Here is a 21,902-nt window from a genome sequence, read left to right on the forward strand (position 1 = left end):
GAGAGAGAGGACCCTTTGCATATTAAATTTTATTTATTTATTATTTATTTAAAAAAAAGGAATACAAAACCTCATAAATGGTCCCTATGTATTGAAATGACGAAAATGCCCCTGACTTAACGGCTAAATGTTAACGGAGTTAGCCGGAAGGACCAAATGTTAAAAGTTTTGAAACCACAGGGACGATCCGTGAGGTTTTTTGAACTTAGGGACTAAACTTGATATTTTTGAAAACCACAGGGACCATTTTTGAAGTTTTGTCTTTTCTTTTATATGGTATCATAAGAAGTTATTAATGTTATAACATTTATAGTTTATACTTTATACTTGGAGGATTGAAACGTATTTGTATGATAAATTTGGACTAAAGTGTGATTTTCCCCATTTTCAGTCCAAACCCTATCAGCATTTAGCCGCCTCTTTTCTCGCTCTCGGTTGGAAATTCTTCTCTTCATTTCTCCGGTCATTTACTTTGGCAAAAATGCAGTCTGCAGCCGTCGCTCACCGCCACTTCCTCGATGGTGGCGCCGCCGCCTCCTCCTTCCCCCTTTCCCATTTCAAACCTACTCCTTCTACGGCCAGCCCATTCTCAGTTCGTATGTCACTACGCGAGGACGCCCCATCCCTTGCCGTCGTCGGCGTCACCGGTGCCGTCGGCCAGGAATTTCTCTCCGTCCTCTCCGACCGTTCCTTCCCCTACCGATCCATAAAGATGCTTGCTAGCAAACGCTCCGCCGGAAAGAAATACACCTTTGAAGACAATGAATATGTAGTCGAAGAGTTAACCGCTGACAGCTTTAAAGACGTTGACATTGCGTTGTTCAGCGCCGGTGGTTCAATTAGCAAGGAGTTTGGACCTATTGCTGCGAATTGTGGATCGGTTGTGGTGGATAATAGCTCTGCTTTTCGTATGGACGACGGCGTTCCATTGGTGATTCCGGAAGTCAACCCGGATGCAATGGCGCATATTAAACTAGGGTCTGGTAAAGGGGCTTTGATTGCAAACCCTAATTGCTCTACCATTATATGCTTGATGGCTGCCACTCCTCTTCATCGACGAGCAAAGGTTAGAAATTTCACTCGTCCTTAAACCAGTTGTATCCCAATCAATATCGCCATGCTTTTTCTCAAACTACACGAGTATTTCAGGTATTGCGTATGGTGGTTAGCACATACCAGGCTGCTAGTGGTGCTGGTGCTGCGGCCATGGAAGAGCTTGAACTGCAGACTCGTGAGGTTCTTCTCTTGCATATCTTTTATCCTATAAGTTATAACAAGTGTCGTGGATTTGATTTCTCTTTTCTGAAATGAAGGTGCTCGAAGGAAAACGACCCACTTGCAAAATCTTCAAACAGCAGTATGCTTTCAATCTATTCTCACACAACGCACCAGTTCTCCCAAATGGATACAACGAGGAAGAAATGAAATTAGTCAAAGAAACAAGAAAAATCTGGGTAAGTCTTGTTTTTCATATCCCTTGAAGCATGTCAATACGCCATTTTTGCTAAATGTGGAGTTTTGATTGACACCATAGAATGATAAAGACATCAAAGTAACAGCCACTTGTATACGAGTTCCTGTGATGCGTGCACATGCTGAAAGTGTAAATCTTCAATTCGCAAGCCCCCTTGATGAGGTATTTCTGTTTATGATCATAATTCATTATTATATATATATATATATATATATATATATATATATATATATATATATATATATAACTAAAAAGATAATTTCTGTTATATTTCTAGAATGAAGCAAGAGATATTTTGAAGAAAGCTCCTGGTGTAGTTGTGATTGATGATAGAGCTAGCAATCACTTCCCTACTCCTTTGGAAGTTTCTAATAAAGATGATGTTGCAGTAGGCAGAATCCGTAGGGATGAGTCTCAAGATGGAAATTATGGGTTTGTAACTTTTCAGCATTTGATTATTTATTTCTTTATTTTTGTTTTAGATTGTAATTGTTGTATTTTTGTTAAAAAAAAAAGGTTGGATATTTTTGTTTGTGGGGATCAAATACGTAAGGGGGCTGCTCTGAATGCTGTTCAGATTGCAGAGTTATTGCTATAAACCAAGATGCTCCCTTTATCCAGGTTGGATTTTTCATTACCTTCACTTATTCCATACTCTATATTTTATTGTAATTTTGTTATTCTGTTTCAGGTAACTTAAGATGAAAAATTGTTAAAGGAGACAAATAAGATGTTGAGTTTGGTTTTTTGAAGAGAGATGGATACATTTTTTTTGAATATGTTGTCACCACTTTGCGATTAGGTTACATGCATGTTCCTTTATTGCAAGTTTTGATGTAGATTTAAGTTAGTTGAAGATGTGGAGTTGGGGTTAAAAGGATTATGAATAAAGTGGTGTTGTGATGAGATTGTATAATTGTTGTTTTTCATTGGTCATGGATCGTTTGTGTTGTTAAATTTTGGTACTTTTATCGAGACATGTCAATTCGTTATTCACACGCCCTTAACCAATCGACAATAGGAGATTCACTAGAGCGATGCAAATTCTGAGTTGTCTTTTGGCAGTATAAATCGCAATTCAACAGCTCTGATCTCCTCTCACAATTTTGGTCTGTGGTCTACATTTTGTTTTTTCTATAAATCTCGTTATATTTGTTCTTGTCTTCTCTCTACAAATCTGGTTAATGGAGGCAATTTTCGATTGTTGTAAGTTATTTCTTTTTTAGTTATGTGAGCTCTATGGAGTGTAATCAATTTTTGTTATTTCTTTTAAAAGGTTTTGCAATTTCCGATTTTGTTATTATTGTTATATTCAATTAGTAATCAATTCTTCTTTTTAGGAACTAAAGCTTAAAGTTAAATTTATGTAAAAACATCCTTTATAATCAGTGAAGCTCTTAGAGTCGGATTCTTAATGTTCGTGAAAGTTTTTGGGTTTTTGACAGTTTTGCCCATGGGCTCTTTCAAGTTTCTACAACTATTTTGAAGGTCCACATGATTTTTTTGGCATGATGCATTTGCTTTGTCTTATGTGTTGCTGTTACTGGGATTTTGACGCTTTTATCCCTGCATTTGAAATCATTTATTTTTAGTGTTCTGTGTAGCTTCCCTGGTTTGTAGTCTTGTTGGTAGTAGGCTAGTAGCCTTGTGTTTATTCTCTTTTCCATCTTCCTGCACGTCTAATGATTTGCTTGTCATTCAATTAGAATCCAACATAGTTAAATCTCTTTGTTTTGTTTAGTTATTTTGATTGTATGATTGTGTCATTCTAGGAGAATTATGTTATTACCTTCCAAATCATTGGTTACTATTGATTTTTATCAAATATATCAATGAGATTGTTGAGATGTTGACTTTTGTTTCTTTGAGTACCATTTATTTTTATTCAATATATGGCTAGAAAGAGAACACCATACCTTATTTTTTGTTTATTCAGTTGTTTTAATGCATGAGAGAGATCCTATGGGGTATTAAGAAGTTCATACATATACTTCAGAGATTTTACTATTTTGTTCCATATTAGGATGCCATAAGTAGTGCCTACGGATTTATTCTGTAAATTATGCATATTTCTAGCCACATTGTTTATGATACATGCCCGAAACCAATGAGCTTTTATGATAAGTAAAAACAGTCAAGTGCTTGTTATATATATATATATATATATATATATATATATATATATATATATATATATATATATATATATATATATATATATATATATATATATATATATATATATATTTTTTTTTTTTTTGATTTTCCGTACTTCTTGCATACAATGGAGTTTTTGTTATGGGTAATTGATTTTTTTGCTACAAAGACTATATATAGATATTGTTTAGATAATGTTTGGAAGTTTTAGTGTGTGTATATACGTGATTTTTTTAATAAAAAATTGGTTTCAGCTTTCTTTTAGGCTAAGAGGTATGGTCACACCCAACCTACTAAAAAAACAGCGCCACATCACTTCCACTACAAACCCACCACCAACCTACTATCTCTTGGAAATGGTCACCACTCTGCATCATTTTTTCTTTTTCTTTTTCTATTTTTTTTACATTAGAATAATTCAAAAAATAATTATTAAACAAAAATAAAAACATAAATATTAATTAAAAATATTTTACATTAATTTAAAAAACATAAATTTAAAATCTACATTACTTAAAAAACATAATAATTTAAAACCTAAATTACAAAAAAAAACATATAAAATATTACTCGTTGTGCTCGTCGTCATCCTCGTCGTCATTGTCACCGTGTTGCTGGAATTGCCTTTGACATATATGCCCAGTCAAATCATAACGTAAATTGTGATGTGTTTCACTATTTTGTATTTCCAAAAGTCGCGTGAAGTATGCAGGGCTGCTGACTTGTATTACTGCAGGTGGGTTAAGAATATCTTTCGGATTATACATACAAATAGACATACCCTCTTCTTCAATTATCATGTTATGTAAAATAACACAAGCAGTCAACACCTTCGTCAATTTCGCCCTATCACATGACCGTGCCGGATGTTTGATAATGTGTCACTTTTGTTTGAGGACCCCAAACGCCCGTTCCACATCCTTCCTTGCCGATTCTTGTGCTAACTTGAACAATTGTTGTTTTTCATCGGTCGGAAATGAAAACGACTTGACAAACGTAGCGTACTCTGGATATATCCCATCACCAACGTAATACGCGTAATTATATTGATGTTCATTCACAACAAACGATATGTTTGGTGCTTTACCCTGCAAAATATCATTAAATATCGGAGAGGCTCCAAGCACATTCAGGTCGTTGTTTGACCCCGCCATACCAAAGAATGCATGTCAAATCCATAGATCATGTGATGCAACGGCCTCTAGTATAATAGTTGGGACGCCATGATCACCTCGTGTGAATTGACCTCGCCATGCATTGGGACAATTTGCTCACTCCCAATGTGTACAATCAATGCTGCCAAGCATTCCTGGTAAGCCATGTTTAACTTCATGTGCGGCATACAATTGTTCGATATCATTTCTAGTTGGATGCCGCAAATATATGTCACCATAAAGCTCTATGACATACTCACAAAAAAGATAAGCACATTCTCGTCCAGTCCTCTCAAACATTTTCAGATATTCATCTGAAGCATCTGCTGCTATGCCATATGCCAATTGTCTAAGGGTTGCTGTGCATTTTTGTAGGGTACTAAACCCACGTTTACCTCTTGCATCTCATTTTAATTGGAAAAACTCATAATTGTTTTCCAAATCTCTAGCAATACGTAAAAATAAATTTCTACTAATACGAAACCGGTCTTCAAATTTTGATAGGTCATACAAACTATCAAGGACAAAGTAATCACGTACCAAAAGCTCGTGTGCCGCCATACGATCCCGAACTATCGAAATTCTACGCCTCTTCTCGGTATTTGTACTTTCGCCTCTTTGTTGCACCCTATTGCGTGCCGCAGACAACAACGTGTGCAACACCAAGTCATCTTCATCAGAGCTATCATCATCGGATGAAGAAGAAGCAATCGAACCCGCAAAATTATTCATATCTATGTTTGAAAGTGTGCTTGATAGAGGGAATAAAAATATGTTTGTGATGTGAATGGAAATGTGTTTGTTTATATGTTGTGTATGTATTTATATATGTGTATAAAGTGTTGTTTGATTTTTGTTTTTTTTTTTGTTTTTTGTTTTTTTTTTTAACTTGGTAACGGTCAAAAAGAGAGAAACGGTAAAAAAAAAAATTATCCACCAATTGAATCAAGCGTCTTCGTCCGTGATTCCCACTACGCCACAAAGCACCTACGCGCGCCTGGGGCGGTGTTCAGGCGTAGGTGGTCTTGCAACGTAAGCCCCACGCGTAGGTTTGATTACTCGATACCGTTTAGCCTTATAAGTATAGATGTATATGAGTTAAGTCTATTGTGCATTTTAAGGTATAAAAGAGGGACATTATTAATCTTTTTGCCCAGGGCATGGAAAACCTATGAACCGGCCTTGTCTATGGCTTTGTTTGGCAAAACTGACTAGTAGCTGCAACTGTAGTTTTTGTTTTTTAGATGTGATCTATAAAATTAGCTATAAGTTTTCGAAATATGTTATATAACATAAAAATTAAAACCTAAATGCTCTAAAAAGTTTGTTGACAAATACAGTATATATGGTAATAACCAAATAACCATTTGGCCAATAAGTTATATATGGGATTTAATAAATCATTTAAATTGGTTAAAGGGAACACGACCTAGAAGGGTAACAAACATTTTTGTGAAAAATACCATTATAAGTTTTTTTTCCCCTTATATTACCATTAAACATTGTATTTTGGAAAAGTCATTGTACTTCAATTCTCCGGCCTAATGTGCAATTTATTGTTTAATTTTAATATATTCAAAAAATTAAGTTTAGTGGTCTTTTCTAGGGCTGCAAACGAGCCGATCCGAGCTCGAGCCTGACTAGGCTCGGGCTCGGCTCGTTTAATTATTTATAGGCTCGAGCTCGAGCTCGGCTCGTTCGAGCCTTACGCTACAAAACTCGAGATCGGCTCGTTAAGAATTGTATGGGCTTGGGCTCGGTTTGAGCTCGGCTCGTATACGGTATACTCTAATTTCCTAAAATGGTATTTATTAAATTATTATTTATTTTAATATATAAAAATAAAAATTATTTATTATTATATATATATGTAGGCTCGTGAGCCTAATCGAGCCAAATAACAGAGGCTCGAGCTCGAGCTCGGATCGGGCTCGTTTAAAATCGATCTCGAGTCGAGCTTTTAACGATTCGATCTCGAGTAGCTCACGAGTAGCTTGACTCGTTTGCACCCCCTAGTCTTTTCTGCAAAGTTTTACCATCCTAAGATATTCCCTTGCCATGTAACATCCGTGTAACCTCTTCCATTTTTTTGTTTGTAACAGGGATAATGACTTAGGAGGGTAATTAGGTTTCTAGTTTGTCCGTATTAGGTCACTAAGGTTTTTTTTTTTTTTTTTTTTTTTTTTTTTTTTTTTTTGCGTATAATATGGTTGTTATTACCGTTTAGAAATAGTCATTTTTACCGGTTAAACAGGAAGAAACCGGTAAAAATGACTATTTCTAAGCGGTAATAACAACCATATTGGTCTAATACGCACAAAAAAAACATTAGTGACATAATACGAACAAACTGGAAACCTAATTACCCTCCTAAGTCATTATTCATTTGTAATATTACCAAGTAAACCTCTTATAGGTAATAATAGTATTTTTGTACACTTTATTAAGTTTAATTGTAATATACGCAAGCAAAAATTAAGTTTAATAGTATTTTGAAAAAACATCATAAATGGTCCTTGTGGTTACCCAAAATCTAAAATTTAGTCCTCGTGGTTTAAAAACCTCATAGATGGTTCCTGTGTTTTCAAAACTTTTGACGATTGGTCCTTATTGCTAACTCCGTTAACTTTTGTCCGTTAATTGAGGGCATTTTTGTCATTTCACACCACAGGGACCATTTATGATCTTTTCAGTTATATTTAAAAAAAAAGAAAAAAACTAAATATAATTAAAAATGGTTTAATACTTATTTAATAGTTTTTATAATTAAAAAATAAAAAAGCATCTCTCTCTCTCTCTACAAACTCCACCCCCTCCGCCTTCTTCATTTACGACCAAGAACTCACTACCGGAGGTGGAGATGTTCTTCCGGCCACCAAGACATTCGCGGTGAATCAAACGCTTTGAAGAAATCGATTTGCAGTTGACTTTTTGAAGTCAAAATTAGTTTGATTGATTTCGTTCTTGCACATCTCATATCAAATTAGAGTCGATTTCAACGGGTTGAGGGTCAAAATCAATTGGAGATGGAGTTATAAGGGCGAATGATTTTGATTTCACTATGTATTGAGAAATGAGAACTGATAACGAAGTGAGGTGGATGTGAATTCGTTTGACTGGTGATTTGTTCGCATCTGGTAAATCGGGGGAGTCGACAGCCTTGTTAACGATTTTTTTTCTAAAAACGAAAAATCAAAGGGATGTGCTTCGTTACTTGAATCACGAATTGCTCACTTGTTTAGTATGTTGGCTGGATTTCGATTTTGAATGATGAGTGATAATCGAAGGCTTGCTAGCTATTGGAAGTTTGTTGATTGATATCGACTAAGAAGTAAAATCGATCTGGCTCTAATTTCGATGGTTTGGATGGATGAAAAACGAAAGTCAGAGAATGATTGATTGAAGAAAGGTAATCGATTGTTCATATCATTGATAGATGATTTGGTTTGGTTGCTATGGCTTCGTTATCTGATCGATTTTGGAGTCGACATGAGACAAAGGCTAAGAACGAAGGCTGTGAAATCGATTCTTGGCAAACGATGTTGATGTTGATGTGGTTTACTGATTTGGAATCGATGGAATCTAAGGGTCGAATTTCTTGAAAACGAACGAAGTCATGGTTCAATGGAAGTTGTTTGTAGATAGTCGACTAGGAATGATGTTGTACGAAGTGTTCCTGGTTGTTGTTTGGATTGTGATAACGATTTTGAGTTATTGCTTAAAGAAACGAAGTCTGATTTTGGGGTTGATCGATTCGAATGGTATTTGCCTTGGGTTTGGGAAGAATTATAACAACGAAAATTTGGGTTTAATGACTAACGAAAGAATTTTGGTTTGGGAACGAACAGGCTCAATTTTGGGGAAGCAATGATGTTTAGTTTTTTTTTTTAATTATATTTAGTTTTTTCTTTTTTTAAAAAAATAACTGAAAAGATCATAAATGGTCCCTGTGGTGTGAAATGACGAAAATGTCTCTCAATTAACGGACAAAAGTTAACGGAGTTAGCAATAAGGACTAATCGTCAAAAGTTTTGAAAACACAGGGACCATCTATGAGGTTTTTAAACCACGGGGACTAAACTTCAGATTTTGGGTAACTACAGGGACCATTTATGATGTTTTTTCTTAATATTTTTTTACAAAGAGAAAAGTTGGTTACTCTCTTAAGTTATTTTTCTTTGGTTGAAACATCTCATAGGGTTAAAAGGAGTTGACGTGGCCTATCATCAGCGAAAATGACAAGAATGTTCATTTCGTAACGGGAACAAAAAAGTATTAGGCGGTGTTTGGAAAGCGTGTTTTTGGAATGAATGTTATGTGTGGTTAAGCTAGTTCTAAATTTGATTATATGATTTGTCATGGTTAAAACAGTTAAGATTGTTTTTAGTGTCACTTAGATAGTGAAAGGAATAGAATTGTTTACTTCATGGAATTGAAAGAAAAGCATCTTGTTTATTTTGCGTGAAGGAATGAAAATGACTATACTTGATTCCTTAGTTGAAGAGTTTCCTTTTATTTTCTTATCGAATGAAATGAGAAATTGTAACATAAGTCATTTTTGTTTTTTTATATGATTATTATGAAACAAAGTTTATATATTATTTTATTTAAAAACATTGTAAATTTTTATAACATATTTGGGTGTTGATTAGCTTTTATAATTTATAATGTTTAATTTTTTTTTTTTTTTTTGCATTTTTGTAAATATAGTTTCATTGGTTATAATTAAAATGAGGACAAATTCTATAAAAAATCACTGTAGTTCGTCCGAGCTTAAATTATTTATGATTTTCTATTAGATGATGATCAATGCTCCAATTTCAAGCGTATACCCACTTAACGAAACCTAATACTCCGTAAATTAGAGTATTGAATGATGTGTATGTTGGTATTGAATTAAATGTGTCCTCTTATCCACATAGGAATAGTTTAAAGGAGAGATGTGAATATGTCAAGGGTTTACCCAGAGGAAATCGTTGTATGCATTTAATATTGAACAAAAAAAAATGATATCTAATTTATAACGAAAATAAAGGCAATGTCAAAATCGAAAAACAAAAATAAAACCCTAATATACAAAATATTAATCAATAATATATAAAATGCAAGAGAAATTGTTTTCGTTGATATAAATCTACTTTTATAAATGAAGGTTTTTTTTTGCCACATATCACATTCTCATTTAATTTGTTAAATGTCATTTTGTGGTTATTTTGAATTAACTTTTTTTCTATATGTCATTTTATGAGTTTTTTATATTTTAATAAATTCCACATAATACTTTAATGTGATAATTACAATAAATGTAGTAATAAATGAATATCAATTTATTAATGGACTTACCTTCTTATTTCAAAATTCTCAAATTAAAGCTAATTAGTTTATTTTGTTTATTTATTTAAATTTAAAAGATATTTTTTTTAATAATTCATTATTTTTTTATTTTCTTATAAATCCAAAGTTCTTAAAAATTTAGACTTTTATATTTAATTTTTTTTAATTAACTCATATTATACATGAGTCTTACACCTAGTATGAAATATACAAAATATAAGTTATCACATACTCTCTATGCCTCGGCTAATGGCTACTCTTAGAGGTGTAGCTATATGGGTGTAATGGGGTTTTGGCCCACCCCACATAAATTTGAAGTGAAATATATATATATATATATATATATATATATATATATATATATATATATATATATATATATATATATAATTTATATTTCGTTTGAATAAAAAATAGCTAAGTTTGTGAATAAATTGGTCATCTCATTCAAAACTTAAATTCATAATAAAGGAAATAATTTACGTGAGAATTGAGGCTACAATTTTTTACATAGATCAAATTGCATTTCAATCTTAATAGTGAATTCCTCGTTCATCAGGTTCGTATATTAATATTTTTCTATTCTCTTAATTAATCAATTACTTATAATTTAAACGAACAATTTGCTTTAAAATCATATATTGTTACATTTTGTTATCATTTGAAGTATTTTGCTATTTGTTCATATTTTATATATTATACGGTCAACCCTAAAACAAAATCTTAGTTACGCCACTGACTACTCTTCATATAGTCCATGTTAAAGCCGTTTCAAAACTGATCACGTGAGAAAATAAGAAACTTCAAGTAGCAAAACACATCCAAACAAGTATTATTTTCAACTTATGTTGTTTTTTTTTATTAGCTAATATTCAATCACAATAAAAAGAATATATATCGGAAACCCAGTTAGAAACAAATAACTAGTCACAATGGCATGATTTTTACAATCATGATGCCATGAGTTCAAGTAAAAAGATATCAATACATATATTTTGTTTGGTATTCATACAACACCATCATAGTGAAAACTGAAAAGGATAATACCTACGGAAGGAATGCATGAAGTTAGTGGAAAAGGTTTATTTAAGTCGTTCAATTATGAAGTATGGAAAATTGGAAAGAGAGCCCATATATAATCTAATTATACGCCAAAAGAAGAAGCTAAATTTTATTGTCTTTTTTGTCAAACTTACAACTTCAAATAATATTTCATAATAATTTATTATTTTTTAACTTTATACTTTACTTACTTGTACAAATTGCCATCCTCATTGCACCACTACACCTAACCAGAGCACTAACTATTACCATCACTTCACATACCTTTTATTAGAACTTTAGATTTATCATTTATGTCTTAAGTCTAAATCATGGAAAGTTGTAGTTAAAGATTGTATAGTTTACATTCTTTTTAGTTTAATATTTATTTTTTCATTTTTATTTATTATCAAATAAATATAAATGAGGAGGGATGAGCATTTGTGCCATTCGCTATTTTGTAGAATTTCATGTATATGAATCCGAGTACATAGTTTGGACGACTTAATATTCAAAGAATTTAGAAATTTAGATAAAGAAGTTCTATTAGTTTGATGACATTTTATTTTCGGGCTATCTTATAAAATGGCATGTCTTTAACAATAATATTTCATAAAATGGTCACTCTCTTTTATGGAATTATATGGATAAGTCTCTGTTTCATAAAATTATAAATATGGTTCGTATCATATGTTTTACAAAATTATAAAGATGGTCCTTGCCTAATAGTAAACTTACATAAATGGTCCCTTCATAATAATAATAAAATAACATAAACGGTCTTTGTATTTCACAAAATTACATAAATGGTCCTTGCCAAATAGAGGATTTACAGAAGATGTCCATTATTTCAGTAAATTACATAAATGACCTCTGTGTAGGAGAAAATTACAAAAATAATGTTGATAATATAAGATTAATAAAATCAGTGCAAAATGTGTGTTATCCCACTAGTTTATGAACATTTTTTTAAAGAACTAGAATAAATAGGTAAAATAAGATACCATATGAAGTGCTGAAAATGGTATATTTGTAATCATCCTTGCAATGCAAGATGGATGCTCCTCCCATTAGCACTAAGTAAAAGATTTTAAAATTGAATTAATCTTGTATGCAACATGTTTGACATATGGTGTATCAAAATTATTTTTATACCTTTTTTTTGGAAAAGGAGAAAACACTGGCGAGCTTTATTAGAAACAGAAGATTGGTTACAAATATAAAGGAAATAAATATAACCAAATATCAAATAGGTATCAAAATAACCAAGGTACATTACAAAGTACAAAGTACAAAGAAATTCATCAAAGAAATAAAATGCCTCTTTATCACTTTATGCATCTTCAATTCAGAAATGGCCCATTTAATATGCATAATTTCAAGCCCAATATGTTTCCATTGTCTTCTATATTTCTTAATTTCTCATGCCTTCGGTTCTCCTCATTACATCCTCCCCAAAACAAAACAACAGCCATTCCTATTTAAGTCCATAAATCCTAATATATGAGATTTATCTTTGTTATGATAAAACTAGAGGGGGGTGGCATTTGGCTCTTGCCAAGGTGCTTGCTAGGGAGCCTTCACCATCCGGCCTGCCAGAAGAGAGAAAACGAAAATAATGGCTTTGATTGATGTTTTCTAATTTGTTTTTTTATTTTATTATTTTTTTTATTATTTTTTTCTAAAATCAAACGTATTTAAATGATATCATCATCACTCCCTACTAATTGCAAGGTGAAATTTTTGTTAGCAAAAACTTAGAGTAATCAGTATGGGCCAAACGAGAACCAACGCGGCTGACGTGGCGCTTGGCAACGGCTGCATAACGGGGGGAACACCGCCCCCCCCCCCTCCCCTGCTCGTTGCAACTCGTCGAAGGTGGATCTCGTTGGCGTGGCGACGGGAAGAAACGGATGAATTGTGACCGTTTGAGTGCAACGGTTTGAAAAAAAAAATTACTAAAAAAAACAATTTATTATCCTATAAATACCTCCTATTTTATTAAAAATTTCACACTTTCTCTTCTCCTCTCTACATACTTTCAATTATCTTCAAAAAAAAATATGGATCCTTTCGACTCGTCCGATGATTATGATGACGATATTTTTTTTAAGATGATGTATCATTATTACACTACCGACCTGCTACAACCAGCCCCAACCCCGCTACTAACAAGACGTGCGATGTTAAACAGAAATTGCGAGGAAGGACACGAACATCTATATCACGATTACTTTGCGGATAATTGTGTATACGGGGCGAAGGACTTCAAAAGAAGATTTCGTTTGAGTAGGGATGTGTTCTTATGAATCGTCAACGCCTTGGAAAGCTGATATCGTTTGTTTACTATATTTTTATACAAAATAAATAAAAATGTACTACATGTTTCTTTAATTTTACAACATATGCAATATATTTTTAAACTGTAGTTAATTTATGTTTAGGTACAAATTTTTTCAATTAAGATATTATGCTAGAGGTAGACGAGAGTTTACAACGTTGTAGAAATGTGTTGCGGCCATTCGTTTGATGGCTATGTGGGAGTCACCCGACACCATGGACGACTATATGAGAATGTCCGAAAGAACCACAAGAGAGAGTTTGTATACATTGTCAAGGGGTGTTGTTGAAACTTTTGGAGATGTGTATTTGCGGAAACCTTCGTTGCATGATTTGCAAGAATTGTATGCGGCGCATGAAGAACGCTATGGGTTTCCCGGAATGATCGGAAACATTGATTGCACACACTGGAAATGGAAAAATTGTCCGGTAACATGGAAAGGGCAACACGCAAGTGGTCATCACGGATCACCTTCGTTGGTGTTAGAGGCTGTCGCTTCTCAAGATTTATGGATTCGGCATACATTTTTTGGGGTTGCGGGTTCCAACAACGACGTCAACGTTCTTGATCAGTCGCCAATATTCGACGATCTTTTGAATGGAAAAGCCCCGGATGCTCCTTTCACGGTGAATGGAAACGAATACAAATATGAGTATTACCTTACAGATGGAATATATCCTCAGTATTCCACATTCGTGAAGGCATTCCGCCACCCGGTTGAAGAACGAGACAAATTTTTTAAGAGAAGACAAGAATGAGCACGTAAGGATGTGGAACGTGATTTTGGAGTGCTGAAGGCGAAGTGACATATAGTCGAACATGCAGCACGACCATTGGATTTAGAAACTTTACGATATATCATGTATGCATGTATCATAATGCATAATATGGTAGTAGAAGATAAAGGGCGAAATATTGCACACTATATCCCAACGGAGCCCAGACATGTTCAGTTTCAACCAGGAACATTAGATTATTTGCATCGCGTTGTTGACATTCAGGACGCAAATAAACACAGACAACTTCGAGAGGACTTGACGGATTATATTTCCTATGGTAACAATAACGATAACGAATATCGTTGTATTTTTTTTTTTTGAATTTGGATGTTATTTCTTTTTTTGTTTTTGGATATTATGTGTAATTTAGTCTTTATGTTAATTTTAATCTTTAAAAATTTTTAATTGTTTTTTATAATTTTTAAACATTATGTTTTATTTATTTTTTAATTTAAAAAATATTTGTCTCAATTTTAAAATTTTTTTGAAATAAATAAAAAATAAATTATAAAATGAAAAAAAAAGTTGGTGTCATAACAAGATACAACATGTTGCCCATTTCCTCACTTGGTGTTATAACACCATTGATGATGTGACATTTGATGTGGTACCAAAATGGTGTTACATCTAGTTGCCCACACTTTATGGTCTTAGGAGACTATCAAAAAGGCTACCTAAAAAGTATTCTATTTGAAAAATATTAAACAGTTTTCCAAATATTTGTTATGAATTTTTTTCCAATTTATAGTGAAAATCAAACATGTTGATTATAGCTATTCAATTTTGCACAAACATATATTTTCGTTTTTGAAAATTTTCGATATGATATTTATTGTCCCAACCATATTAATGGATTCATATAAGTGTAATGTGAGTTATATATTTTATATTAAAGTGAGAGTCTTGTTTTTCTTCAAGAAGTTACAGAAGAGACCAATCCTATTTTCAGATGAAATCTTAAAATAGATCAGTATTTACGGAAGGGTTCTCAAGAAAGACGATGGTTATGCTGTTCGTGATGCCCCTCCGTCTGTAAACACTTTTGTAAAAAATCATACAAACTTTTCATTCTTTCCTTCTAATTTTTTCCACTTCGTCTTCAACTAATTTGGTAAGGGTATAATGGAAAACCACATAAATTTTATGCCCTTGAACTTTTGATGTCCTTTGATGCCTTGGGTCGTCGCCCGGTGGTTAGGTCGGCCTTGCCTAAATAACAATATGTTTACATCTTTTTTTTTCATACTATAGATTATAACCATTAACAACAACATAATTACATAATAATGACTTAAGTTCTTTTTGGTCACATAATCTCATACTAACGATGGGTACCATGATATCCTATTTTTGATTTTGGATCATGGTAAAGATACGTAGTGGCTTCATGCCGCCATCATCACATACACATTGTTAGTCATATATATTTTGTCTTGAATAAAAACAATCGTTGCTCAAAAGGGAATCAACAAATCTCAAACAATTCAAAAACTTCATTGTCATTTTTGTAATCAATAGATAATTCATCGGTCCCTATTAAGGCCACACAATCATTAGAGTAATCACTTTCATTACATCTACCTTATGATTTCTCTTGCCCAATCTAATCATATAGTGGCTCATCGAAGTGGTAATGCATACATGTTAGGGCTAGTAGGGGTGATGATGGAAAACTGGATACCCGATGGATCGCATAGGTTCGCTTTCCGAATTGATATTTATATCATATATCTGGGTTACAAGAAATCCAGTTTAGGATAATCCAAAAACACTTATGAATTTAGACACAAAAGAGGAGTTGTATTTATACTTGACGATTAGGGTTTCCATCTTCTACATTAGTTAAGTTAATCACATAATTAATGACATAATCAATGGCTTTTCCCCTTGGGTAATGTTTGTTTGAGTGTCAATAAGTTGGGAGGTTATGATTGTACTAACTAGGTGTGAGCAAAAATACCAAAATTCATGGCCCAAACCAGTATGGATACCAACCTGACACCGTCATATGTTAATATGGGACGATACTCAATACTCTAAAATCATGAAATTCGAGATTCGGTACCATCGGTACCGATGTTAGTGCCAAAAATCAATATCATTTCCGATATTGGTGATGTTAATTTAGTTCGGTGTCTAGTATCAACTTTCAATCCAATTTCATATTCAAGAATCTCGAGTCAGTACCGGTTCCATCACATGTTGATCACGTAAGAAGACTTGGTATCAACATAAGTCTATTTTTTTTTAATATTACCAAATAAACCTCTTATTTTTAACAACAACAGTGTTTCTTAAACAATTTTAAAAAATAAAATAAAAATGTATAATATACAATCAATAATTTTAATTACGTTTTCAAAAGGGATAATGACTTAAAAGGGTAATATATTTTTCGATTTGTACACATTTGGTCACTGAGTTTTTTTTCGTCCACATTTACCCTTTCAACTTGTTAAACTGTACACATTCAGTCCTTATGACCGGTTACTCTAGGTTTACCTGAAAAAATGACTTAATATGGTAATATATTTCTCATTTTGTACATATTTGTGAGATCCCCATTTTCACGGCCAGAAAAGACCGATTTAGTTTATGCTTTATAAAAATCAGAGTACCTCTTTTAATAAAAATGTTGCGGAATTTGTTCCCAGTAAAACATGATAAATACGTTATCAAAGCACTATCGAAGAAAAGTATTTTTATTCATTTTAAAACATTTGGGATGTCATCGTCAATACATAAAATAAACATAAACAGAACTTACATTCATTATCACTAGACACTAGTGATTTATATCTCCTTAATCTCTCAGTGTAATGTGACTTCATATCAACACCTGTGATATAAATAAACTGAGTGGGTCAGGTTGGGAAACCTGGTGAGTACATAGGGATTTCAATCCCACAATGTTATACCATATATATAGTTTAAAACTCACAAAATATACAATTTCACCATATATATTGTAACGACCCAAACATCATGACTAAAAATTTCTTTTCAAAACGTTACTAAAACCATATTTATAAAAACGTATCATAAGTCATAACATAACTTTCGAGTATTAAATTCAAAACATAGTCTCATTATCAGAGTAAAACATTCCCCAGGCTAACTGACTATGGTGTGTGCACTACAATCTCTCCGAGCTCCTCTTTTGAAAACTGAGTACCTGAAACCAAAACTGGAAACCGTAAGCACGAAGCTTAGTGAGCTCCCCCAAACTACCACATACCATACAATAACATATAAAACACATATTGGGCCTTGACCACTGCATTGGACCGAGGTCCGGACTAACTGGGGCCTTGCCCCCTGCATCGGACCGAAGTCCGGAAATTGACTGGGACCTTGTCCCCTACATCGGACTGAAGTCCGGACTAACTGGGGCCTTGCCCCCTGCATCGGACCGAAGTCCGGAAACTGAATGGGACCTTGTCCCCTGCATCGGACCGAAGTCCGGACTAACTGGGGCCTTGCCCCCTGCATCGGACCGAAGTCCGGAAACTGACTGGGACCTTGTCCCCTGCATCGGACCGAAGTCCGAACTAACTGGGGCCTTGCCCCCTGCATCGGACCGAAGTCCGGAAACTGACTGGGACCTTGTCCCCTGCATCAGACCGAAGTCCGGACTAACTGGGGCCTTGCCCCTGCATCGGACCGAAGTCCGGAACTAACTGAACATAACATAACCTAAACATATCAACTAGCATGAACACACATATACTGTATACTGCATCGGGCCGTAGCCCGGAACACATAACACATAAATCCTGTCTGAGCCACGAAGGCATCAAACATACTAACTACTGCATCGGATCAAAATCCGGAAACTACTGCTAGCTAAACGGGCCGGCATTGTAGCCTTAGACCCGTTCCTACTGGAAGGAAACTCACCTGAACTGCTGAGCTCTGCCGAGAATCCTCTGCCTGCTAATCGACAATCCCCTGAGCCGCTGCTCCTCCAGCTCTCCGAGCTACCAATATCAATACGACACTTAGTCTGACAGTCCTCTAAAAGTCAACTAAGTCAACTCTGGTCAAAGTCAAAATCCTAGTCAAAGTCAACCTTCCAGGTCAACCCTACTCGCCGAGTCCAGCTACTGACTCGCCGAGTTCATATGCTCAGGGTCCTTCTATTCGCGACTCGACTCGCCGAGTCAGTCCATGACTTGCTGAGTCCAACGATTTCCGAGTCCTGTCCTGTCCAACTCGCTGAGTCTCCACCCGACTCACTGATTCGAGTCTCAACTCGAAGGGTTTGGGGTTTCGTGACCTGACTCGCCTAGCCCAAGGCAATCTTCAACCAACTCGTCGAGTTGTTCTTCCAACTCGCCGAGTTCATGCCCAACTTCATCCGACTCGACGAGTTGTTCATCCCACTCGTCGAGTTCCTCCTCATCTTCATGCTACTCGCCGAGTCCACTCGAAGGACTCGCCGAGTCCATATAGATCTATATACATGCAGAGGACTTTTGAGTCATGCATGGTCTCCAAACTGTAGATCCACTCTTCTTAAGCCTATTCCTTACGTAAAGTGGCAAACTTTACGTGTAGCTAAGGAGATCTAGGCTCAAAACACTAAAAACTAGGGTTTGAGACAAAGGGGCTTAACAATCAACCCAAAGACTGATGCTTTATGATTCTCTAGGCCAAGATACACTTAGATCTGAAGTAGCAACTTCAGATCTGGGCTTCTAACTCGAAATGGTTCTTAAACTTGCCCTAAAAGCCCCAAATCCCATGATAAAGGTTGATCTATATGCAAAAGAGGGAAGGTAGCGACTCATTACCTTCAAATGTTCTGGAAGACCTCACAAACTCTGGATCTACTGCCAATCCTTGAATCCCCAATGGGTGCCTTCTTCCTTCTTCCTTCAAATCACCCAAAAAGGCAAGAAAGCTTGAATGAGCAACAATGGAGGCTTGTGGTTTCTTGTTCTGGACTACATGGGCCGCAAATGAACCCTAGGGAAGAGAATAAGATGCTTAAATAGGGTACCAAGTCCCGGAATTAGGGTTTCCCAACCCAGACCAGACTCGCCGATTCCACTTGCCGACTCGCCGATTCGATCACTTACTTTTCACCCGGATCCCGCTCCGACTCTCCGAGTTCCTCCCTGGACTCGACGAGTCAACCCTCTTTAACTTAGGGTTTTTCCTTTACTTTCTTAACCTTTCTGATTTCGGGTGTTACATATATAAACAACTCTTATCCCACCTCGTCGATCCTCACAACGAGACTATCCATACTCTCGGACCTAAGATTATCCATTTATCTAATCCATACTCCCGGATCAGAAATGAACAAATTTACCTAATCCATACTCTCGGACTAGGGACGAATGACTAATCCATACTCTCGGATTAATGATGAATGATTATGCCTAATCCATACTATCGGACTAGGGACAATAACTATGTCTAATCCATGCTCCCGGATCAATGACATATACTAAGGTTTTATTCTCTGAGTATAATTCACTTGTTCTCGTAAGAAAACAATACCCAATATTCCTCATAATTAATTTAGGCAACATCAAATAATTCGCACATAAACATATATTTAATACTTCAATCGATACTTGTATTAAAATCATGTTCATGAAAGGGACTATGCACTCACTTGAAAAGGTGGTGATTCCGAACTCAGGCAGCGCTTCGCTTCTTAAAAATAATTACCTTCGACGAAACCTAATATTATTACCACTAGAGTTTAGTCTATTATTTGTCGAGACTGATTAATATTCTAGCTATTATTATTATTATATAAGCGTTAAACAATACTTATATAACCCATAATAATAGCCCAAGTACTTATTATAAGTTCCTAATAACGTTACTATAATTAAATAAAAACTATATTAAAAATAGCGTAGGCATAGCTCACTTACAACGGGTTTTATATAAAACCGGGATTTGCTTGGAGCAGCGTTCCCGAGCCGAAAAGCTCTTCTTCTCGGAGCCGTCGAGCACTCCGAGGCTTCCGCCTCGTGCTAGGGAGGTTCCCTAGGCTTCTCGGGGGGTTTCGGGGCTAGAGAGAGGTTCTAGAGAGAGAGTAAAGAGAAGAAAGAATGGGAAATGTGTGAATAAAATGAGGGTGGGAGAGGTTCTATTTATAGGGTGAAAATGGATGAACTTGGTGCCACATGTCACCATCTAGTGGCAAGACTTGGGGAGAAAACAATGGCCAAAATTATGTCACATCACCCATTTTCGCACAACACACTTACGACTTCTAAAATCCGTAACTTTCACATACCACCTTCGTTTTTGACGTTCTTTATATCCACGTGTAGGTAAAAATAATATCTACAACTTTCATTTTGACTCCGTCGGCTAATTCTCGACCGATCTTAAATTTAACAGTACGAGAAGATTATACTGTTAAATGTCCGCGTAAAATTCATAACTTCTACATACGGATTCTGTTTTCGTCTATCTTTTTACCGTTGAGTTCCTATTAATGAGAGCTTCAATTCTCATTTAGTTCACGTAGGCCAAAAACCGCTCAAACTAAAATTCGAGTTTCGGGCCATGTATTTCTATGCCAAATCTTAGAAAATTCATAACTTCCTCATACGAAGTCAGATTTGGGCGTTCTTTTTTTGTATGTTCTCGGTTTAACATATACTAAAAATTTTATTTGGAACGATAAGGCTAAAAAGTCCTTTATCAAAAATTCACTATTTACGTCTCCCGGTGCCGTGCCGGTTTTGCCGTAAAACTTCGACGAACCATAACTTCTTCGTTATAACTCGGATTTCGGCGTTCTTTATATGTATGGGACCATTGAGACATATTATAAAACTTGGTTAAGATTATTTATTCTAAATAATCTTTTGTCGAAAAGTCATTTTCGACCTCTATTGTCTCTAAATTGACTAGCCCGGATCTACGGGAGTTACAATTATCTCCCCCTTAGGATGATTGCGTACCGGAATCATCAACGAAATAGGCTCACATGATGACTCCATACGTTATCTCTTCATCCTAAGTAATAACCATAACTTTGATGTTTCTTCGAACGAATATCTAACTCTAAGACTTCCTGATTGCAAGCGGTGCTCGATCTTGCACTTGCTCCCTATCTCACGTTAGAATCCAAATTATGACCTTCAAGTCACAATCTCGATCCTTACTAGAGACTGCTTCTTCTTCTTAACAAACTTAAGATAATTTATTTTATTACTAAAATAGACCGATGTGTCATATTCTAATGACTTATCATCGTATGTTCCCACGCTTAGACTCAGGTCTCTTAGAGTCTTCCAGAACAGACTATACTTTCGTTCATGTTCCAATCTCATCTTAAAAGGTAGCATTTCTAGCTACGAGCAACTATCGCGATACCTCTACTGATCACTTTGATTGTTTTTCTCTTCAAGCTTTTAGCTTAAGTCAGTTGCTACATCGGACTTGATTCTCTGAACTATTTATCATACTTATCGTAGTCGGACTCAATTTGATATGACCGCTAGGGTTGGTATAACAATCACCTTCTTAGTCATTACCGAAACGATGGTAACGATATTCTTGAATAAAACGGTACTAATTACTAGTTTCTTGGTAACCTTGTGACCTTCCCTGATCCAAGTGCGAGTCCTGTGCTTCCGGTA

General features: G+C 35.0%; 2 protein-coding genes across 2 annotated transcripts; both read left to right on the forward strand.

The window, feature by feature from the left end:
- The first annotated feature begins 417 nt into the window (after positions 1-417).
- LOC145068480 (semialdehyde dehydrogenase family protein) lies at positions 418-2,466 on the forward strand. Its single transcript, XM_079015452.1, has 7 exons — positions 418-1,066; positions 1,150-1,236; positions 1,314-1,454; positions 1,535-1,636; positions 1,752-1,906; positions 1,991-2,095; positions 2,166-2,466. The coding sequence occupies exons 1-6, from the start codon at positions 482-484 to the stop codon at positions 2,070-2,072; spliced, it is 1,152 nt and encodes a 383-aa protein (XP_078871578.1). The 5' UTR covers positions 418-481; the 3' UTR covers positions 2,073-2,095; positions 2,166-2,466.
- Positions 2,467-13,689: 11,223 nt separating this feature from the next.
- On the forward strand, positions 13,690-14,259 carry LOC145066885 (uncharacterized). Its single transcript, XM_079014134.1, has one exon. The coding sequence runs from the start codon at positions 13,690-13,692 to the stop codon at positions 14,257-14,259; it is 570 nt and encodes a 189-aa protein (XP_078870260.1).
- Positions 14,260-21,902: the final 7,643 nt, after the last annotated feature.

Source organism: Lactuca serriola, chromosome 8 (genome assembly GCF_051521515.1).
Source record: "Lactuca serriola cultivar US96UC23 chromosome 8, Lser_US96UC23_V15, whole genome shotgun sequence".
NCBI classification, from domain to species: Eukaryota; Viridiplantae; Streptophyta; class Magnoliopsida; order Asterales; family Asteraceae; genus Lactuca; species Lactuca serriola.